The sequence below is a fragment of the Lepidochelys olivacea genome (genome assembly GCF_965140295.1).
Source record: "Lepidochelys olivacea isolate rLepOli2 genome assembly, chromosome: 8".
Classification (NCBI taxonomy): domain Eukaryota; kingdom Metazoa; phylum Chordata; order Testudines; family Cheloniidae; genus Lepidochelys; species Lepidochelys olivacea.
The window spans coordinates 11,389,836-11,411,243 of NC_140418.1; the positions used below are offsets into that span (position 1 = coordinate 11,389,836).

Consider the following 21,408-nt stretch of genomic DNA (forward strand, 5'->3'; position numbering starts at 1 on the left):
ACTTATTTTACAGAAGGCAAGAATCAATTCTTTCAGAAAACTGCCTGATCAATCATTCTAGTCTGATAGTGAGAATTGTCCTGATAATACTCTTACATCCTTATCAGGACGATCCACTCAGAACCAGATCTGTGCCTTTCATAAAAGGGTGTGGATTAATGGAGCCATCTGATTGGCTGGTGAGGATTGCCAGCTGTTTAAATATGAGGCTGTATGCACAGGGATCTGAACTCAATAGGCAAACACTAGAATGCCTTTATAAAACCATAGTCTTAAGTGTTGGGTTACAATATCATTTTACATATTTCTCAGCTAGAGACATTCAGCCTTGTAGATCATACACTTACTTCAGGAATGTGTAATGTAAAGATGACACCATAATGTCATATCCCACAGCTCATTGCATATTGATATCTTAGAACAGACAGATAAAACTGTGTGATGTTCTGTTACTGCTTAATTGAAACTATCCTCTCTGTACAAATGTGGCAAATGACACATACAAACACAGACAGGAATAAATGCACGCAACTTGATAAAAGCATCCATCACTAGACTTCATTTTTAAAAATGCACAAACACTTACCTATTTTTGGTAAATTTCTGGTGTTACTGTCCCAAAATATCCCACCAGTGTTACTTACCTCCTATCCAACCAGCTACAAAATCTTCTAATTGAAGACTGCCCATGTTTTAAAACTGCTGGACAATTCCTATTCAAATCGTTTCGTGGAAGTTTGCAATTCACAGTCAATTTCTTCAGCATGTGCTGTTGAGGACTGCTTGAATGTGTCTCTTTGACTCTGTTATGTAGAAAAGTGAATTCGACACCATGGGGTGTCCCAAAGGGATTGTAGTAAGAGTTTGTGTCTTTCACATGTTTCAGCAGAATTAAAACTGCAACAACTCTGACTCTAACCTCTCACACAGCCTGTCTCAAAGTGCCTCCAAAGCCCACTGTGACATCATTCCCCCAAACCTTAAAGGCACAGTACAACCAGAGCATAGGAATTTTCACACTTTTTTTTTCTTTTAGAGACAAATGGGGAAGGTTACTGACTAAGTACAAACCATGCATTTATTGCAGGTCAAATTACTTTGTGTTCTAATTGTTCCTTTTGAAAGAAGAATCAGTAAAAGGGATTTTATGTTACTGGCAATAATGATAGTTGATGATAATTGCATTTGAAAAGGTAGGGCTTTTCCATAGGCATAATATTTTGAAAACATGAATTAATATGAAATTCCAGGTCTGGCATGCATGGAGTTAGGGCCATACTACGAACTACTTACTTATGTCGGTGAGCAGATCCTCACACAAGTCACAATATAACAACAACAACAATACCTAGCTCTTATATTGTGTTTTAGTCAGTAGATCTCAAAGAAAAGTTATCATTATTCCCATTTTGCAGATGGGGAAACTGAGGCTGAGAGATCTGCCCAGGTCATCTGCTGGGAACAGAACGTAAGTCTCCTCAGTCGCAACCCTCTGTGCTATCCACTAAGCCACACTGCCTCTCATGTGATACATAGCCGCATATGCGATCACAATATGAGTAAAGAGTTCATACTGTGGCCCTTGAATGCAAGGGAAAATGACTGTGGTCCAGAATGTCAACTGATGTAAATAAGAGTAACTCTACTGAGTTCAACACAGCTATGCTGAGAATCTGGTCATCTAAGTACAGACTAAGGCACATAGTATAGCTATCCTTGGGGAAGTTGTACATCTGGGGCCTAATCTTGCCAACTTTTACTCATATGAGTGGACCTTACCCACACGAGTAGCCCTGTTGACTTCAATATTCCATACATGAAGCCAATGACACCATTCACACTTTAGGATTTGTCAACAGAGGGACATCCAGGAAAATGACTTAGTTAAACTTCATTAAATCCCTGTGTGGACACTGTTAATCAGAATTAAAGTGGCCTTAATTCTCAGTGACAATGTTCACACAGGGGTTTAATGTCATTTTACTAACCTACTTCAAATTCACACCTTTAATTCATGTGGATTAATTTTCCTGGCTGTCCCTATAGAAACCAGCTGTTAATGCCCTTGCATAAGGAATACCTATGTGAGTAAGGGTTTGTAGGATAGGGCCCCTACTTAAACCTAAACTTGTTGCTATTGAGGAACAAGAAAAATGGAACTTACTCCTATTCAGTCAACTTATAGCCAGGAAACTTTACTTAAGTACATTCAAAGCCAGGAACTACTGGGTTAGGATTGAGGTGCAATAGGTCTGATTAAACCAGTTGACTCTATGAACTCCCAAGTTAAAAAATTAGGCACCCTGAGCTATCATATCGTTCTGCTTGACTCTGTACAAGTGAGATCTAAAGAGATGACAAAAATGACAAAAACGAAGTGACTCTTCATGTACCGCTATTAAGTCCATGGGACGTTTTCTCAAGAGAGCACACCATGAGCCAGCCAGATGGTCCAGTGGGTGCGCCATGCCCTTGGTGGAGAGGGGCAAGAAAGTGAGAAAAAAGGGAATTTCCCAAAGGATTATCCCTCCCCCACTATCAAAAGTGTTCTACACAATGGGATACTTTGCACCATAATGGGTTAAATTTCCACTGGGACTAGGGCTGACTGGAAATTTTCCATCAAAACTGTTTTGATAGAAAAAAATTCTTTTGGACTAAATTAATTAATACAGAATGCCTGAAAATCAAAATATTGTGGCTTTCAACCAAAAATGTTCAATATTTAAATTTTCTCTGACCCCCCCCCACATTTTTCAACCAGCTCTAATAATAAATAAAATAAATAATAAAATAACAATAATAATAAAAATAATATAATGTATAAATGGATGCACATGGACTTTGTGTGTATTATTTTCATGAAGACCATTGAAAAATCTGGCCAAGTGGGATAACTATTCAGAAGGAGGGATGTATGGTGGATTCGCCACGTCTTCAATTTAACTTAATGGAGTCACACAGTTAAATTCCCCCACCACATTTTGAATAGTATCCCATTAAATGTGAAATATTTTTAAATGATTTTCATGTTACTGTAAAATAGAATTGCAGCCAGCTGTTATTCAGACTTCACTGTAAATAACTTGGATATAGTTCAGAAGGAGTTGGGAAGCTAGAACTGAAATGGAGGATGAGCTCAATTTCTGGAAATGTATCTCTGAACATAGTGGGTGCCAATCTGTTTGCAGTGAGCTGGGCAGTTGACAGCACTTGGAATAACTAGCTCCCAAAAATGAATCAGATACTTCACTTTACTATTTCAAACCAGCGCTGGAAAAGGGCTGAGATACCTGACAAGGAGCTAATTATAAAGACTTGTAAAGTGGTAATCTATCAGCAAAAAGTTAGGAGAGGATTCAATGGGAAGAGTCATGGGAACTTGGAAGAGCCTTCATTTATATGACTAGGAGATGTGTGGGATTTTGTGGGATGTAAAGAAGCCTCCTTCCAGCCCTGGAAGGATCCATATATTTTCTATGGAGGTCATCTCTGTACTGTATGTGCCCAAACAGACTGGATACTTCAGTCCTGGCCCATGCTTTAATCATGATGGGGGCACATCAACAAGTGCAGCATGGGTTCCCAGGCTTACAATACAGGTTAAACTTGATTGGGCAAGTGTACAATATTTCTTTATTATGATCCATTACATTTCAGATACTCTGGTCCAGGATTAACTCCTCTTTGTATGTTAAGCTCTTTATAAAAAGCATAACTGCAACCCTAATATTGCAAACAGATACACGGGTGCAAAGCCTTCAGCCTTCCCAGGGTCTACGGCATTGCATCTCTTTGCATGACTGGGACCTAAAAAAATTGATCAAGGCCAGTAGATTAAAAAAAAATGATATGAAGCTACAAAATGACTAAAAATGAATTTAACCAATGTGTAAATGAAGTAAACCAGACAGCATCATATGCAAAGACTACCAAGTAAATCCAGACTGTCTGAAGATACACCAGTGAAAAAGTGTGCCACAGATGTTAGCCTCCATCCGGTCAGTGTGGCCTTTATTCTTTGTTCCCCAAAGTCTACATTCACATTTAACCACATTAAAATGGATATTGTTTGTTGGCACCCAGTGTATCAAACGATCCCGATCACTCTGTATCAGTAACCTGTATCAGTTCTCTTCGTTATTTACCACCCCCCTCCCCAACTGCTTTGTCATCAGCACCGTTTATCAGTGATGAGTTTATGGTTTCTTCCAGATCTGTGTTAAAAATGCTAAATAGTGTAGGGTCCAGAACTGATCCCCGTGAGACACCACTAGACACACCCCTGCTCCATGATCATTCTTCACTTACAATCTAGGCACCACTGTTAACAGTCTCTGCAAAGGGCCAAGTACCAGACAGGCATGGAACCTGAGCTATCCTCTCACTCCCAGAGGTGGTGTCTCCAGGGTAGCCTTGAGGCACAGTGGCAGGGGTAGACCCCGGCCTGGGCTGTACCTGAGCTGTGAATAAACAGACTTGAGGGCTACCCGTTTAGCCTCTTTGACGTACAGTGAAATTCACTAGCCAGGCAAACTGATTTTACAAGCAGCTCTTTTATGAAACCCTGTTTACTCCAAAATGCTCCTGTGCCTCCAGCCTGAGAGTGGGAGACAGTGGGGTTTATGAAACCCCAAGACTAGTCCTCAAGTCCTTGGCCGCGGTAGGTAGATTAGCCCTCAGTTTATGAAGAGAGATGTAATGACACCAGCCAAACACGGGAGGAAAATTGAAAAGACATATTCAACCTAAACCAAAGATGAACTGAAAATAAAGGGCTGGGTTGGGTATTAGCCATCTGCCCAGAGTAAGGGCTGCACCATTATAGCATTATACCTCAGAGAAAGCTCTGATTCCTTCTGGACCACCCCCTAGCTCAAAGAGCTCCTGGCCCATTACAAGTCCCCCTTTGCCATCTCAGCTGCACTGACTGACACTATGGCCTCAGTCCTTTACCTGCTCTGCCCTTAATGGGTTCTGACTAGGATCCAAATGCACATTTTCTGTTCAGGATCAGCAATATGGATAAATGATGGTGTTTTGCTTAAGCATCAACTAAGATTTATCAACCTGGGTCAGGAAGCTTGTGAGACTTGACACACATCGGTGACTGCATTGAAAGACACTATTGTTCTCAGGGCACATCAGTTATATGGGGGAAGAGTTCACCCCAGTGGAATGGTACAGGGGCTTCCAGGGACATATTAAATCCCTCGCATGGTCAAAAAGACTTATTGCGATACTTGGAAGGTGCATGGAGACCTGTGGCTGAAGATGTAGTGATGCATCACGAACCATAGGAAGTTATAAGGGGAATGGTCCTAATAACTGCATCATTTTGAGGGTCTGCAGTTTCAGTGGTAAAGATGCCATTACAGAGCTTGACCCCTGAAAAAGCTCAAACAGTAGGGGAGAATATTTAACCCCAAACAAAGCATTGCAGCCAGGGGTACTAGGACACGGCCATCTGCTGAAAGAAGCAGCAGCAGATCCTGGTTCTGCCTTTCACTAAAAAGAAAACCTAGTGCCTGCTGCCCATGCTCCATTGGGGCATTACATTTTTCAGAGAAGACACGTGATCAATTGGGAATGCTTGGTGGAAGCTATTAAAATTACTGGCATGTACGTACAGGAGCCCAGCCAATGCCCCTTTGGTACTGATGGGAGGAGGCAGGTGTTCTTCCTACTGCCTTGCTCCCTCAGTCAGAGGTTGACTTCTGCCCTGAAGGAGGCTTTATGCCCCTTATAATTCAGTTCATCCTATCGCACATGACTTGTTCCCCATATAGATGCCAACTCCTTTTTAAAACCCTGCTGAGTTCTTGGCCTCAGTAATGTCTTGAGATATGGATCCCACTGTGTCATCAGTTTTCAGTTTGCTGCCTTTCAATTTCACCACATGTCCCCTGGTTCTTGCTTTATGAGAGAGGGTACATGGGAGTGCAAGATTCACCTTCACTCTGCCGCTTATTACATTGCATATCATATAGGGGACCCTTTTACTTGTTGCCTCTAATACCTAAAGAGTCCCAGGCTTTCCAATCTCTCTTCATATAGATTTTTCCCCTGCCCCTAATTATTTTTGTCACTCATGTATTTCTATGTGAGGGATCTTCAAAAGTGCCTAAGGTATTCAGTTACACAGGTCCCATTAACTTTTAATGGGCACCACGTGCCTAAATCACTCAGACAGTTTTTGACAATCCCACCCTATGTCCTTCTGGAGATAAGGTTTCCAGAACTGAAGACACTATTCCGGGGAGGGTGTCCCATTGGTTTATAAAATGGCACTACAGTATTTTTCATACAACATTCTACCCCATTCCTTACATGACCGAGCAATTCATTTGCTTTTTAGAGTTTTGCAGTGAGCTGTCCACAGGGGAATGCCTGGGTTTTTTCTCCTGATGGGTACAGTTAACTTAGAATTCAGCAATGTGTCTGAATAGCCATTGAGTTCAATAGGAGCAGGGGCAGGCCTAGAGTTGCTGTCCTTTGAATAGCTTGTTTACATGTACTAGTGCTAATCACATCACCCTAGATTTCGCATCCTTCCTAGCAATGTTCCTGCCAACAGAATTGCAAGAGAGCCACTGAATCAGGGCCAGAATATCTAGGTTACAATTGGGTACAGGGAGAAAGCCACCTGCATTCCCAATTGATTGCCAGTGAGGGCTCCAGATTATTCATTATTATCTGTGATACATGCCTGCAACTGCTTTATTATTAGATGATTCCTCTACATAACTAGGCACATCCATTAGCTTCATAACATCCATCATTACAACATTAATTCCTTCTGTAGTAATGTCCTCCATCAGTAGCATTTGGCTCCCTGTGGACAGAGTACAGTTTTCATACCTCAGCTGTTTTGATCGTGTGTTGAGTGGGGAAAGCATCTTTCCTTGTTGTTAAGCAGCACCAGGATTAAGAAATGACACAGAGAATCAGCATCATCACTAGATCTAAGGTTTCTAATGAAAGTGGCAAGTGCTGACCCAGGGTCATCAGAGAACAGCAAGCTTTCCACAAATGTTGATAACTCTCCCCTTCCAACAAAGGAACTCGTACAACTCTGAAATAGAGCTACGGAGCCACATTCTGCCTTCGGTTGCCATAGTGCCATACTGATTTTCCAGTGTGTACACCAGTGCAAAATTAGGTCCACAGTATCCTTTACATTCAGAGTGCAGCTGACCAATGAGCCAACTGTCAGCGTAAGTGTCTCACAAGAAATTCCCACGCAGTGTCCGACAATCCATTCAGTGATAGGAGCTGCTCTGTCCAGAATGTCATGTAGGAAAAGTCTTGAGATATCGTAAAAATCCTGGACTTGATCCTTTTCCACAGCCAAAGGCTTTCCCAGTGCTAAGATTCTCATCAGAGAACAAGAGAAGCGATGACACCTTGAAAGGAACCCAGCAAGTTAGAATGCTCTTGCAAACTCCAAACAAACTGAAATCAATGCTTCCCAGTGACCTATGAAGGTGAAGAAATTTCCCAGGGGATGTGTGCCTGAGCAATGCTTTAACAAGCAGATGGCTCAAAAGACACTTCTTTCCAAAACATTGCAATATAAAGGCCAGGCCACCCTCAGTGAGTGATGACTGTTTCTCTCCACCTCTCTTCCCCACATCTGAGACATAACAGCGATTTATAAGATCCTCAATGAGCAGGAAGTTTCTTTGGCAGAGAAGGCTCAAAGGGCACGGAGTGAATTATGTGGCTATACTACTAATGATCCTAAATGGAGCAGTTTGTTCAAAGGTATTAACTAGGCTCCAAGTTGTGATTGCAATCCCACTGAAACATTTCAACAGCAAATAATGCACAGTGCACGGCTCAGCGTACACCATGCCATTTCCCCATTCAGAAGCAAATTTCAATCCAGTGTTAGCACTACATTACTATGTTATTAGAGAAGACTGGGAGCTTCTTCAAAGAGGTGAATGTTTCACTCACAGAGCTAGCCACAGAAATATAACAGTGTGGAAAAGGCAAAGTTGGATCCATAGGGGAAAATTATTTTCCCAGATCAATATGACAGATCTTGAGTCCTCTAATCCCCTCTCCAGAAGTCCCACTGACAACCACAGGAGTCCCAGCCATGTCAGAAGAGAACCAGAGTAGAGCTGAGATCTACTTTCTGGATCAGAGAGCAGAATTTCACCTTATGACTGCAGCTGTTTACATGATCACAGCCTGTGAATTCCAAAAACCATCATTCAGACCCCTCATACACTTATTGGTATCCTTCCTAAGGACACTTGGACAGAAGGCTCTGCTTCAAGACCTGCATTGTCACCAATAGGATGCAGAGAGGATTGTGCTTCCAAAACCACTTTACCACCTAAATAAGGGCTCATGATTAAGTAGATGGACCAGGATAGAGTCTAGTTTGTACAACAAAATCTGGGGGAGGAACCTCTCTTTCTAAATACTCCACGCCATAGCAGGGACTCCTTGACAGCACAGATCTTCAAGAACTTAAACGAGCACAGGATATGCCCCACCAAGCGCATAGGGCTACACCCAACAAGATACTGAGCATTCTGGCCCTGATCCTGCAAATGACTTAAGCACATGCTTAATTGTAAGCATATAAGTAGCCTCGTTGACTTCAGTGTACTCTCAGAGTCAAGCACAAGTTGAAATGTGTTGCAGGACTGGGGCCAAAACACTCAGCATCTTGCAGGATCAGTCTCATAATTAGTAACTGGACATCAGGGTTACATAGCATTCTAAAGCCTACATTATGTGGTTAATGAAACTGAAGACACAGCTGTTGCTGATCTCTGCAGAGACAGTAGCAAAGATTATTGCTGAGACTAGAGAAAGCTTATACAGCATAAGCAGATATTTATACTACAGAGACAACATGACATGAAGTGTGACTATATTTGCTGGGCTTTTAATTTTTTTTTTTTACCTTAGTGTCCACTGTTTTATGCAGGCATGGTTTTAATCTGATTTACACTAGGCCAAGTCATAAGTAACTCAAATGAAGTCAACTGAGTTACACCAGTGTGAGTGAGAGAAGAATCTGACCTATAGGTAGGATTCGGTAGGTAAATGAAAAGGAATGATCATTTTATAGTTTGACAGAAGCAAACAATATACAATGAAGTCGAAGAGCATCTTGCATTTTCTGTACAGAGCTAGGTTCCACTCCAGTCTTAAGTGAAAGAACTGGAAGCAAAAGCTAGTACCTCAGGCTAATCATTGATCTTTGTAACAGGGTTATGCTCTCTGTCTCCAGGACCAAGGAAAGTAGCTGCAGCCCTTTGGCAGTCTGATGAACCATCTGTTCTTAAAGGTAAAATGCAAAGGTGTTTTTTAGAAAAAAGATGTTAAAGGTTTAAGAATTCTCTATATTCCCTCCAGATTAGGCACGGAGGGGAACACAGCAAACACTGATACATGCTCCATCATGCCCAAACAATTTTTATAGTGGGGGTGCTGAAAGCCATTGAACAAAACTGTAAATGGAAACCATTTCAAACCAGGGGGTGCAGCAGGACTCCCAGCACCTCTAGCTCCAGGACCTATGCACACACTTCAAGATTTTGGTTGGGAATAAAGCCCATCCTGCCTGCTTATAGGACCATAGATACTGTTTGAATAAGCTAATACCCTCAGACTTTTACTCCGACTATGGGCATTGTATACAGAAATTTGTTGTAGGGCAGCTTTCTAATATTTAGATTAGAAATCACTCTGGTGGAAAGGGCCAATGCAAAATCTATGCATTACTTAAGTCCCACTTACACCCTTAAGGAGTTTTAATGGGTACATAGGCCCTCTGCGTAGGATAATAAGGACCTATGACAGAAGAAAATCTGAAGCTAAGGGCATGGCTACACTTGCAGATGTAGAGCGCTTTGAGTTAAACCAGCCTTCGGAGAGCGCAGTCGGGAAAGTGCTGCAGTCCGACCACACTGACAGCTTCAAGCGCACTGGCATGGCCACATTTGTGGCACTTGCAGTGGCATTGGGAGTGGTGCATTATGGGCAGTTATCCCAGCATGCAGGTGGCTGCAACGTGCTTTTCAAATGGGGGGAGGGTGGAGTGTGACAGGGAGTGTGTTATGTGTATGTGGGGGAGAGAGAGTGGGTTTTTTGGGGGCTGAGAGCATGTCAGCATGCTGTCTTGTAAGTTCAGGCAGCAGCAGACCCCCCGCCCCTCCCACCTCGCTCTCTCTCACACTGCATTCCACACTAATGGTTGCTTTGTCTCAGAGCAGATAAGCAGCCGGCTGTCAGAAACTGAGCTTTCAAAGGACATTTCCGCATTCCTACAGCCGATTCCAAACAATGACAAGAGTGGCCACTTGATTTAAGGGGATTATGGGACATTTCCGGAGGCTGATCAGAGTGCAGTAAAGCAACAGCTCTTTCACACTGGTGCCGCGGCACTCCAGCGAGGGCTCATCAAATGTTATTCCACTCGCCGAGGTGGAGTACCAGCAGCGCTCTAGCCATGGAGTCAGAGCGCTCTATGTGCCTTGCCAGTGTGGACAGGTAGTGAGATAGTGCACCCGGGGCTCCTTTATTCCTTTATTGGAAAAGAAGCCCTTGAGGAATTCCACCATGATTTCAACAATTTCCATCCCACCATCAACCTCAGCCGAGACCAATCCACACAAGCGGTCCATTTCCTGGACACTACTGTGCTAATAAGTGATGGTCACATAAACATCACCCTATACCGGAAGCCTACTGACCGCTATTCCTACCTACATGCCTCCAGCTTCCATCCAGGACACATCACATGATCCATTGTCTACAGCCAAGCTCTACGATACAACCGCATTTGCTCCAATCCCTCAGACAGAGACAAACTCCTACAAGATCTCTATCAAGCATTCTTAAAACTACAATACCCACCTGCTGAAGTGAAAAAACACATTGACAGAGCCAGAAGAGTACACAGAAATCACCTACTACAGGACAGGCCCAACAAAGAAAATAACAGAACCACACTAGCCATCACCTTCAGCCTCCAACTAAAACCTCTCCAACGCATCTACAACCTATCCTGAAAAATGATACCTCACGCTCACAGATCTTGGGAGACAGACCAGTCCTCGCTTACAGACAGCCCGCCAACGTGAAGCAAATACTCACCAGCAACCACACACCACACAACAAAAACACTAACCCAGGAACGTATCCTTGCAACAAAGCCCAATGGCAGCTCTGTCCATATATTTATTCAAGTGACACCATCACTGGACCTAATCACATTAGCCATGCCATCAAGGGCTCGTTCACCTGCACATCCACCAATGTGATATATGCCATCATGTGCCAGCAATGCCCCTCTGCCATGTACATTGGCCAAACCGGAAAGTCTCTACGTAAAAGAATAAATGGACACAAATCTGACATCAGGAATCACAGCATTCAAAAACCGGTAGGAGAACACTTCAACCTCTCTGGCCACTCAGTAAAAGACTTAAGGGTGGCAATTTGCAACAGAAAAGCTTCAAAAACAGACTCCAAGGAGAAAATGCTGAGTTGGAATTAATATGCAAACTAGATACCATTAACTTGGGTTTGAACAGAGACTGGGAGTGGCTGGGTCATTAAACATATTGAATCTATTTCCACATGTTAAGTATCCTCACACCTTCTTGTCAACTGTCTAAATGGGCCATCTTGATTATCACTACAAAAGTTTTTTTTGTCCTGCTGATAATAGCTCATCTTAATTAATTTAGCCTCTTACAGTTTGTATGGCAAATTCCACCTTCTCCGTATGTATATAAATATCTTCTTACTATATGTTCCATTTAATGCATCCAATGAAGTGGGCTGTAGCCCACGAAAGCTTATGCTCTAATAAATTTGTTAGTCTCTAAGGTGCCACAAGTATTCCTGTTTCTTTATTGCACTGTAACTCGCAAGTATAGCCAAGCCTGAAGACATAAGTGGTATTTATCAGCATTAGAAACTACAATACATACTTTCTGTGTATATCTTATGACTTCTTATAACTTGGGTGTTTTCTTTTTTCTTTGCAAACCCCTTTGTGATTGAGCATCTTTTCCATTAGGCTGTTTATTTTTAGTACCAAAAAGTATTTGACAGATACTAATCAGAGTAGAAGAACCAGTATTTGAAACAGTGTCTAAAATAGTTGGATAAAGTCTGGGCAGACACTGCCATCTTGCAGAAATGGGATAAATGACTCATTAGAAAAGTCTGGTGAGTGGTTACTTACTGTGTAATTTGCAAAGGTTTAACTTATTCTCACATTATTAGTGAAACAACACAGCTGTTATATATACAATTATATCCAATATACACAATTATAAGGAAAAATGCACATGTGGAATTAATCTTTTTAATCCTTCTATCAAAGAAAGCAAATCATTTATCCTTTTATTTCAGCATACAATGGTTTATCTGGATCTATACAAGGCACTGTTTTTAGCCATTTTGATCATAAATAGCAACATACTAAGAACTCCCATTTCTTTTAGTATTTTCAATGATTATTTTTCCTTATCTCTAGGAGTATAAAATATCACTTTAGTCCTTCTACTCCTTCGTTCTGTGTATTCCTTTTATTCCTTGTTCGAATTTCTCCCTCATTTTCCTTCTAGACAAACAGGAGATTGAAAAAAATGGTGTTTTCCCTGGTCCATAAAACAATTATTGTCATTGTTTGGATTTTTTCTTTGATTCAATTTAACATATTGGGCCCAATTCTGCTCTCACTTATAGTGGTATATCTCAGTAGTAACCCTACTGAAGTAATTAGAATTGCAGTGGTGTACGTGAGACCAGAATCAGTCCTATTGGCATAGTTTTGTGGCGATGCTTTAAAAAAAGTGATATCAAAACGCCAAGTTACCTTGAAATAATATGCAGCCAGTAAAAACCATTATTGTAATGTGTACAAAGAATAGGGCATAGAGTGGTTCTCAGACACAGAGAGAATTTGACTAGTGCTTTCTGCTGCGGATGCTCTATTAAACCATGCAAATGGTCAAAAAGCAAAAAGAAATTCACCTAGTGTAGACATCCAAAGATTTGTTTTTACAGCTGATATGTAAAGTCCAGCAGGGAATAGGAAAGGATGTCACTGTTAGGAAATTAATATAGAATCCAAAGACATTAGACCCTTCTTGTATACAGTACAATTGCATCACTTTAGAATCAAATCTGAATACTTTAATACAGTATAATTAAGAAGGGCCAGATTCTACCCTCACATCCTATCCCTTCCCATTAGGTTTGCACAGTGTGTGTGACAGCAGAAGTTATCCCTTAGCATTTATGTCAAATACAATAGGTCCTGGGGTGGATTTTTCATGGTGTTTTTTTTCATATTCTGGGTGTTTAGAAAAGTGATTATTACAATGGACGCATAGGCAAACACAATACCCATTATGTGCTTAGCTACAATTCACACACAGCTTTGAACTTCAGAATCTGTTTATTGGAAGAGCAGTTGTCTGCCATGAAAACCAGGGCTATCCCCTGCTCTTACCATCTAATAACCCCCTGGAATCTTTAAGTTCTATCAGGACAGCCACTGGATATTGGCAGAAGGGATTTCACTTTAACATCTCATCCAAAGAAGACACTCAAGAGGAAATGTGGCTATTTTCAAACTGTGCTTTGTTTGACATGTATGCAAAAGAGCATGTACTACTCCTGGGGGAATTGTGCACCACTGTGCATGCACAGAATTTATGTCCCCCGCAGATTCCTTTGCTTCTCCACAGAAAAATGACTTTCTGTTGGGGAAACAAAAAGAAGCCACAAGAGCAATCATGCGACCCTCCCCAGAAGTATGTTTCAGGTGCCCGGGGCAGCTAGCAGAGAGATAAATCACTGTGGGCTAAGGGCCGGGATTGGGGAAGACCTGGCTGGTGGCTCCAACCCTGCGCCGGACTCAGCTGCTAGCCCCAGCAGAAGTTGGTTATGGATTGCAGATATGATTCATTCATACTGCGACTATATCTATAATTCTACATCTATCTTTATCATAATAAGGGGTAATAAGCATGTAGATCAGCAACAGCATCTCCTTTCTCTCGTTGTGTGGGTGACGTCTATAGAATTGATATGTGTCCTCACTGATGAACACCTGAAAATACCGACTAATACTAGGAATCACATGGAGAGTCTGTCAAGCAGCAGCAGTGTAACAGAACTGACAGTAATGATCTGCCGAGTCCTAGACCCCCTAAACTCAGATACCTATCAGTCAGTCATGTGTGCATCACCCGCCACTCCTGCCACAGATCATGGCATTTAGCATTTCCAGTAATCAGCCATAGTGCACACTAGGCGCAAGTATCAGAACAGGCTTTGCTGCTCTCTATGCCAAGGGGTAATATGACAGGTGTAAGAAGAAAGGATTTCTTTGTTTTAAAATAGGTGTCACCTATATTGCATATAGTTTAATTAAACTTATGGAAAGTAATGGATTGATCAAAGAGAGTAGATCTGCTGAAAGAATTTAAGAGCCATGACCCAGCTTCCTAACCTTAGTATCACTAATCTGTCAGCAAACTGCCATGATTGTGAGCATTTCTACTTCCTCCAGTTCCTTCATTTCAAGCCCTCCCTGCACCCCAAACCACTCATCCCCGGCCCCATCCCAGAGCCCGCACCCCAACCCAGAGACCTCACCCCCTCCAGCACCCCACCCCCGACCCAGCCCTGAGCCAGTACTCCCAGACCAGAGCCCGCACACCCTCCCAAACCCCTGCCTCAACCCACAACACTCTCCTGCACTCTGAATCCCTCGATCCCACCCCCGAGCCTGGAGCCCCCTTCTGCACCCCAAACTCCTCATCCCCAGCTCCACCCCCTCCCGCACCCCAACTCCATGCCCCAGCTTGGAGCTCCCTCCAAAACCCTGAACACCTCATTTTTGGCCCCACCCTGGATCCCACACCCCCAGTTAGAGCCCTCTCCGCACCCCAATCCCCTGCCCCAGCCCAGTGAAAGTGAGTGAAGGTGGGGGAAGAGCGAGCCACTGAGGGAGTGGGAATGTAGTGAGTGGGGGCAGGGCCTTGGGGAAGGGGGCAGAGCCTCAGGGAAGGGGCGGGGCTAGGGTGTTCGGTTTTGTGCAATTAGAAAGTTGACAACCCTACTCAGCTCCTTAAGGGATCAGGCCCTGGATGTGTGCTGTGTGTTCATATCGCTTCCCTGGGGACTTGATTCCACCGCACTGAAGTGAATGGGAATGATTCCAGTGTGAGTCCAGCAGGGTTGGGCCCTCAGTGATCGTGGGCTCTGGCTGGAAATGCTGTTTGTGTCTCCAGGGGAATCATTTATTTGAAGCACAGCTGTAAAACTTTCATTTTGTTTAAAAGACATTAAAATGTCTCTCCTCCCTGATCCTGCAGGGGGCACTGCAGTTCAATCTCGCTTGTGGGTCCAGTGTGAGTGTGAAACCATGTACAAGGACTCTTGGGCTGGAGTAGATGGGGAAGTTATTTGGCCTAGGAAGCATGGATGGGACATGGGTCACAGAATGGATGAAAAGGTGGGCACTGAAATGTGCAGAAGCAGGGGAGAAACACTTTAGGAGGGAGGACGGAACACTTGTATTCCTCAGCTCATAAAAGAAATAGAGTTGATAAGATTCTCTCCCCCTTCTCCCACAGAGAGACCTTCTCCCTCAGCAGTGTTTCAAATATTTGTTTTACTCTGCCTGCCACAGTCTCTTTGTGAATCTAGCCCTGAGTGACAAGGGTCCCGAATGATATATTGAATTTTTAAATGTAAGCACCCTGGACCCTCATTAAAAATCCACAGTGACATAGGATATTAACATGGTTCCTACTCAGCTGAGTTTCGTCCACGCTCTAGCAGTTCATCCAGCCCTTATAACATTCCATAAAGAATAAGTGGCCTTTTTCTGTTCTAACCAAGTAGCCCTCAATATGTCGCAAAGCTGCTGAAACCAGTCAGTGTTTTACTCAGACAAGTCCTGGACAATCTCTTCTTCAGCTGTTAGATTTGTGAAGGTCTTTTGGTTTGACATGGCCAAACTCAGCTATAGGAATATCCGTCTGGTAGGTTGTTTGCCTGACACCAACACAGAAGGTCAGTCAGAACTGTATTGTAATAATCATTTGACTGTATCCCTCGTTGTTATCTTAGTGTTGGATTGACTTATGGACACCCTGATAAGGCTCATTCGGGGTGGAAACAGCCATGCTCTTCTTCTCCAGGAAGCAGAGCAGCCATGTAAACCTTGCTACTTATCTGATCTTTACAAAAGCAACTTTTGGCTGATTTAGTTGGGGATTGGTCCTGCTTTGAGCAGGGGTTGGACTAGATGACCTCCTGAGGTCCCTTCCAACCCTGATATTCTATGATTCTAACTTATTGTTGGGGCTCATTACAAGATAAAATTAGGCTTTGGCTTACTGATATCATACCAGATCCTCTCTAGAATTTAATGTTTTAGGAGCTGTTAAGAGTCGTTTTACTTCTTTAATAGAATTCTGGCCTTTGATATTCATCCATTTTCCATTGTAAAAGGCATTTTCTTCCTCTAATGAAAAATAAAACCAAGACTTTTTTCCTTCCATGTGATGCTGTGTCATCTCTTCTTTCTGTGCTCTTTTCCCTCTTTCAGTGCAGATAATGACGACTGACTGAGGGGTTTTGCCTATTATGGGAGGTTATTTTTAATCTAGTCTCATAGCTGAGGATGTTAGGGACCACTAGTTAGACGCATCCCACCCACTACTAAGGCAATTCTTTTTTAAATGTCACCTGCCTGAGAATTCCATTCACTGCCATGTACAAGAACATGTAGCCAAGAATATGGTCCTATGGGAACACTGTCTTCTGAGAACAAGTGCAGGTGAGTATTTTTCTCTTTTCTTCTCTGATCTCCGCTCCGATTTCCTATACTGATGGTAACTCAGCTGCTAAGGTCATTTCTGCGGTAGCTTTTAAAACCATTTCATTTCAGTATTAAATACCCCTCCTCCTTCTCTCCTCGCAAACTCTTCAATGATTTTAAAATATGTTTTGCTTCCTTATAAATCTCTCCATGGTTTTGCTCCTGGTTGCTGTTGGATTTGCTTTAATCCTGCATTCATATTGAACAGGGCTTCAGATATCTCATGTCTGTGTCTCTGGCATGGGCTACCTCTAGGACTAACAGGGAGGTCGGTGCTTCTTAGCATTTGGCTTGATATGCGTGCAATTATTCGATGTCCAATTTGTGTGCATTCTGGTGACAGGTAGCAGACACAATTGGTGCACTTGTTTTAAATGGCCACAAGAGGCTGTTAAACCCTCATTATTTTTGACAGTGAAAATATTACAGAAGGAAATGCTATTATCTTTTCAGGATGAAAAAAACAACAATGTTGTATTTCAATCACCACTTCTCTGGATTTCTGCTTATACCCTTCAGGAAGAATAAGTCAGGTGCGTAAATCCAAAGCTGAATGAATTTCAGTTTATTGCTGGTATATGAGGAGTTGGGTTCAAGTAGAGAAGGGGAAATAGGAGAAAGGTTAAGAGTTCCAACCTAAAATGCTCTGTGCATATAGTACATTCATACAGGGTATGGAGGATCCAGTCAATAAAACTACACTCAAAGTTCTTGTTTACACAATCAAGGCGTTTCACTTGGAAAGAGGCAGAGAAGAAGGGTCAGAGGGAGGAGTGTTCCCTTTCAGGGGCTTTGCTAGAGAAAACAACAAAGGAGGCCTGGTTTTGGTTTTGAAAAGCCTCCTCAGCTTTGGAGAACCAAAGACAGGGGGATTTGGAGGAATTCCAATTTATCCAAAGTTCTGGGCAGGTGGGATAAAAGTCTGTCGTTTTGTTCCATCTCCGCTCTGCAACAGCAACGAGGCGTCCTTGTGGCACCTTAGAGACTAACACATTTATTTGGGTATAAGCTTTCGTGGGCTAGAACTCACTTCATCAGATGCATGGAGTGGAAAATACAGGAGCCGGTATAAATACATGAAAAGATGGGAGTTGCCTTACCAAGTGTGAGGTCAGTCTAACAAGACAATTCAGTTAACAATAGGATACCAAGGGAGGAAAAATAACTTTCATTACCACTACAAAAGATGAAGTTCTAGACCATGAAAGCTTGTGCCCAAATACATTTCTTAGTCTCTAAGGTGCCACAAGGACTCCGCGTTGTTTTTGCTGATACAGACTATCACAGCCACCACTCTGCTCTGCAACAGTGCCACATTCTGCTAGATGGAATCCCCAGGTATGGGAATATCCTTTTGTGACCCTACAAGTCAGAGAGCAAGGGGCTCCCTGGTATGTAGCACTGAGTCTCAGCTGCCTGACAAGCTCAATGCACCCCACTCCCCTCCCCGCCCCCACACACACTGTTGTCATAATTACTTAGAAGATGTTTTGTAATATCTCATTGGAAAACCAGTAACTCACTGACCATTTGTAGTCTGGCATGACGTATGAACAGTTAACACACAAAGAGCTATGTAGATGTGCTAGAAATATGTGACTAAAATGTGTTTAAACTAAGCAGGTCAGGAAAAGTTGATAACCAGGTTTTTCTTACACAAAGGGTTGTGAATGCCCTGTCTACCTTGCGAGCCATGGACAATGGGGATACACCAGTAGTAAGCAAAGCAATCAGCTCCCAGGCAGAGGGGAAGACTGCATTTGCATTGTAAAATTTCAGCAGGAAACATCATATGAGAACTCACCAGGAGCGGGCGCTTTGATCAAGGTGGTGTCACCCCCTCCCACTCCCAGAAGAGACAGAAGACTGAATCCCCCAGGACACCTTCCTGGCTCTTGACACCAGGACAATGAATTTTGGGGGAATATATGGACCTGGAAAAAAGATGTTGGGTTATCCTTCACCTGAGGAGGCAAGGAAACAGAGAGCTTTGTTCTCTGTGTTGGATCCTGGCTGAAGACTGGCCAGCTGTGCTGGAAGAATGACTATGGTGAGAATGAAAACTACTTTGAACAAAAGATTCTAGTTTGTTAAGTTGGATTTTAGATTTAGAAGCATATTTGTACTTGTATCTATTTGTAACCATTTCTATCCCTGTTCCTTCTGCTTGGCATCATTTAAACCTGGGTTCTACCGTTAATAAACTTGTTATCCTTTTACAAGATCATCTCAGTGCTGTATATTAAACAAAAGGGTAAAATTCACAGCTAATCTAGCGTCTGGGGTGCATTCTATCTGGTTGGAGGCAGCAAAGTCAATAGCTTTTGTGAGGGTCCAGTGAGAGGGACTGAACATAGCAGGGAGATGGTTTGGGGGAGATTTGGGACAGGAAGGGCTGTTAGTGTCTTCCGGCAAGGAGAAGCCAGGGTGAGGCTACAGTGCCGTGAACATGCTGCTGGTGTTAGGGTTCTGAGCCAAAGCTGCCCAGCACAGAAGCACCCAGGGTTATAGGGCAGGCAGTGACACTATCCCTGACGGGTCTGTGTGAACTACCCTAGCATCACACCTTTTTGAATGATCATGCTAGTGCTCAGAGGTATGATGGAGATGACACTTTACATTGGCTCTAAGGTGGGGTGGGGCTGAGGGAAGATTGTTGATAGCTGGTTTCTCTAACGGGGCGATCTGAGAGAGTTGCACTGGAAAAGGTCTCAGAGAAGACAGAGGAAATGCACTGCGACAGCTGTCACCGAACAGAGGGAATAAGGTCATGAAATATCATCCTAGAATAAAGCGATTGGGGAAAAAGCCAAAGCTCCCCTCTTTCTAGACCATCTAATATGGTGGTTCTTGGCTAGTGTTCATTTGAGAACCTTCCAAAATCTTAGTGTTGATGCTATGGTCCTTATCTTTCTTTTGAGCTACATATCCTCCACATGAAACCATTTGTGCTTTTAAAACAAATCAATGCCCAAATCCTCCCCAGGAATAGTTCAATAAACTCCGTACATTGCTGGTCACTGCTTCCTGGTCAATGAAAACGTTGGAACACAACATACAAAATTCACATCAAGGAATTAAGTCATACTGGTGTATTACACGTAATGACAAATAGAAATGCTAACTTCTTGTTTTATTAGGGATACACATGAGCTGTTTGCTAATATTCAGTCTATTTAAGCAGACAATATGTTTCCTACTTTGGGCAGACCCTGGACAACACATTTAAAATTGTTTGTCTGAAGACTGGATGAGTGGTAACTGCAAGTCACTTTTCCAGACAATAAAGATTCTATACTTTGATCTGGCCCCTTAGTGGCACAAATGGACTGGAAAAACCACTAGATCTCCCCAGCTTCTGTGTAGGCACCGTGTTGCATTGTTGGGCAAGGGTTGTGTATTGGATCAGGAGGGGAAATGGCTGCAGCGCTACGGCTCTTTGCCGCTGGCATAAAAGTTGTTTGGGGTCATAGTCAGCTAGGCTGCTCTAATCTACAGCAGGGCCAGGGCTGGCATAGAACCAACCCCAGAATCAAGGAGCTGCAACCCGTTCTTTTGTCACCCATTCCAGGGCTGCAGCCAGCTAATATAACATACAGCCAGACTCTGTGCTTTAGATTTTGTTATTGTTTGTGGTACACCTAAATAATGTTTTCTGTGCCTTTCGAGTCTATTGAATCTCCTTAAGGAATATGATCCTGTTTTCTATTCCTTCTTATCCCACCACATTACTATAGTGATTGTTCAAGAAGAATTGTTTAGATTTTCTGTTTTGTTATTTTCTTCCTACCTCAGTTCCTTTTGATGCCAGCTCATTGTTGTGGGGTTTGTTGCCTTTTTTCTTTTAACTCCTTTGGAATGTCCAGCATTTTCCTTTCCTGTCTAATCTTCATAACAGAATTTCAAAAACAGCTGCACCCCATCAGGATTATCACAGGGTATGTAAAACTGAACACAAAGAGTACAAAAATGCTTGATGGCAGAGCCTCACTGTCCTCCAGGAAGTGACCTGCCAACCATCTGGGCTCCCTGGAGTTTCAGAGCTTAAAAACAGGCTTGAGTCTTCATTTGTAACACATCAGTGAGCCTGTTTGTTCTGTTTCAAAAAAACAAAGCTGTTTTGAATCATCACTACAGGATGATGGAAGCCAGCAAGTCTATCTCACCTAATCTGGTAGTTTCCTTTGTAACATCAGATACTATTATATCATTGCTTTACCACCCAGATTGAGGGTTTTCATTGTTCTAGATCAGGAGACAGCTGGGTCAGTGTGAGTTTCACTGCTCCTGTCTTCCCCCACAAAGGGCTCTGACACCTGTCATTTATTATATCAGCCACCACCCTCTACAGTCCCAAGCAATAATTATATTTACAGTGACATACAATCATCCCCTTTTGCTAGACAGAAGAGACCACTCCATACAGAGAGCTCCTTTTTTCTATGGCCCTGCTAGCCTCCCCCAGAGTCTCTCTCCTTCTGTCCCTCCTGTGCTTTTCTACTCTTGCAGTGAATGGGCTA

At 42.8% G+C, this 21,408-nt stretch overlaps 1 protein-coding gene and 1 long non-coding RNA gene across 6 annotated transcripts in view; one reads left to right on the plus strand and one right to left on the minus strand.

The window, feature by feature from the left end:
* Positions 1 to 919, minus strand: part of SLC25A48 (solute carrier family 25 member 48) — a 48,859-nt gene extending 47,940 nt beyond the window's left edge. For all 5 annotated transcript variants that reach the window (XR_014712588.1, XR_014712589.1, XM_084635897.1 and 2 more), the window contains exon 1: positions 645 to 919. Coding sequence is in view for 3 of the 5 variants with exons in the window: in XM_084635897.1 (XP_084492023.1) it covers positions 645 to 690 (46 nt within the window). In the remaining 2 variants the exon portion in view is untranslated. The remainder of the gene's footprint in view (positions 1 to 644) is intronic.
* Positions 920 to 16,652: 15,733 nt separating this feature from the next.
* Positions 16,653 to 19,036, plus strand: LOC311525495. Its single transcript, XR_014712795.1, has 3 exons — positions 16,653 to 16,846; positions 17,342 to 17,421; positions 18,551 to 19,036. It is a non-coding gene; the product is annotated as an uncharacterized lncRNA (long non-coding RNA).
* The last annotated feature ends 2,372 nt before the right edge of the window (positions 19,037 to 21,408 follow it).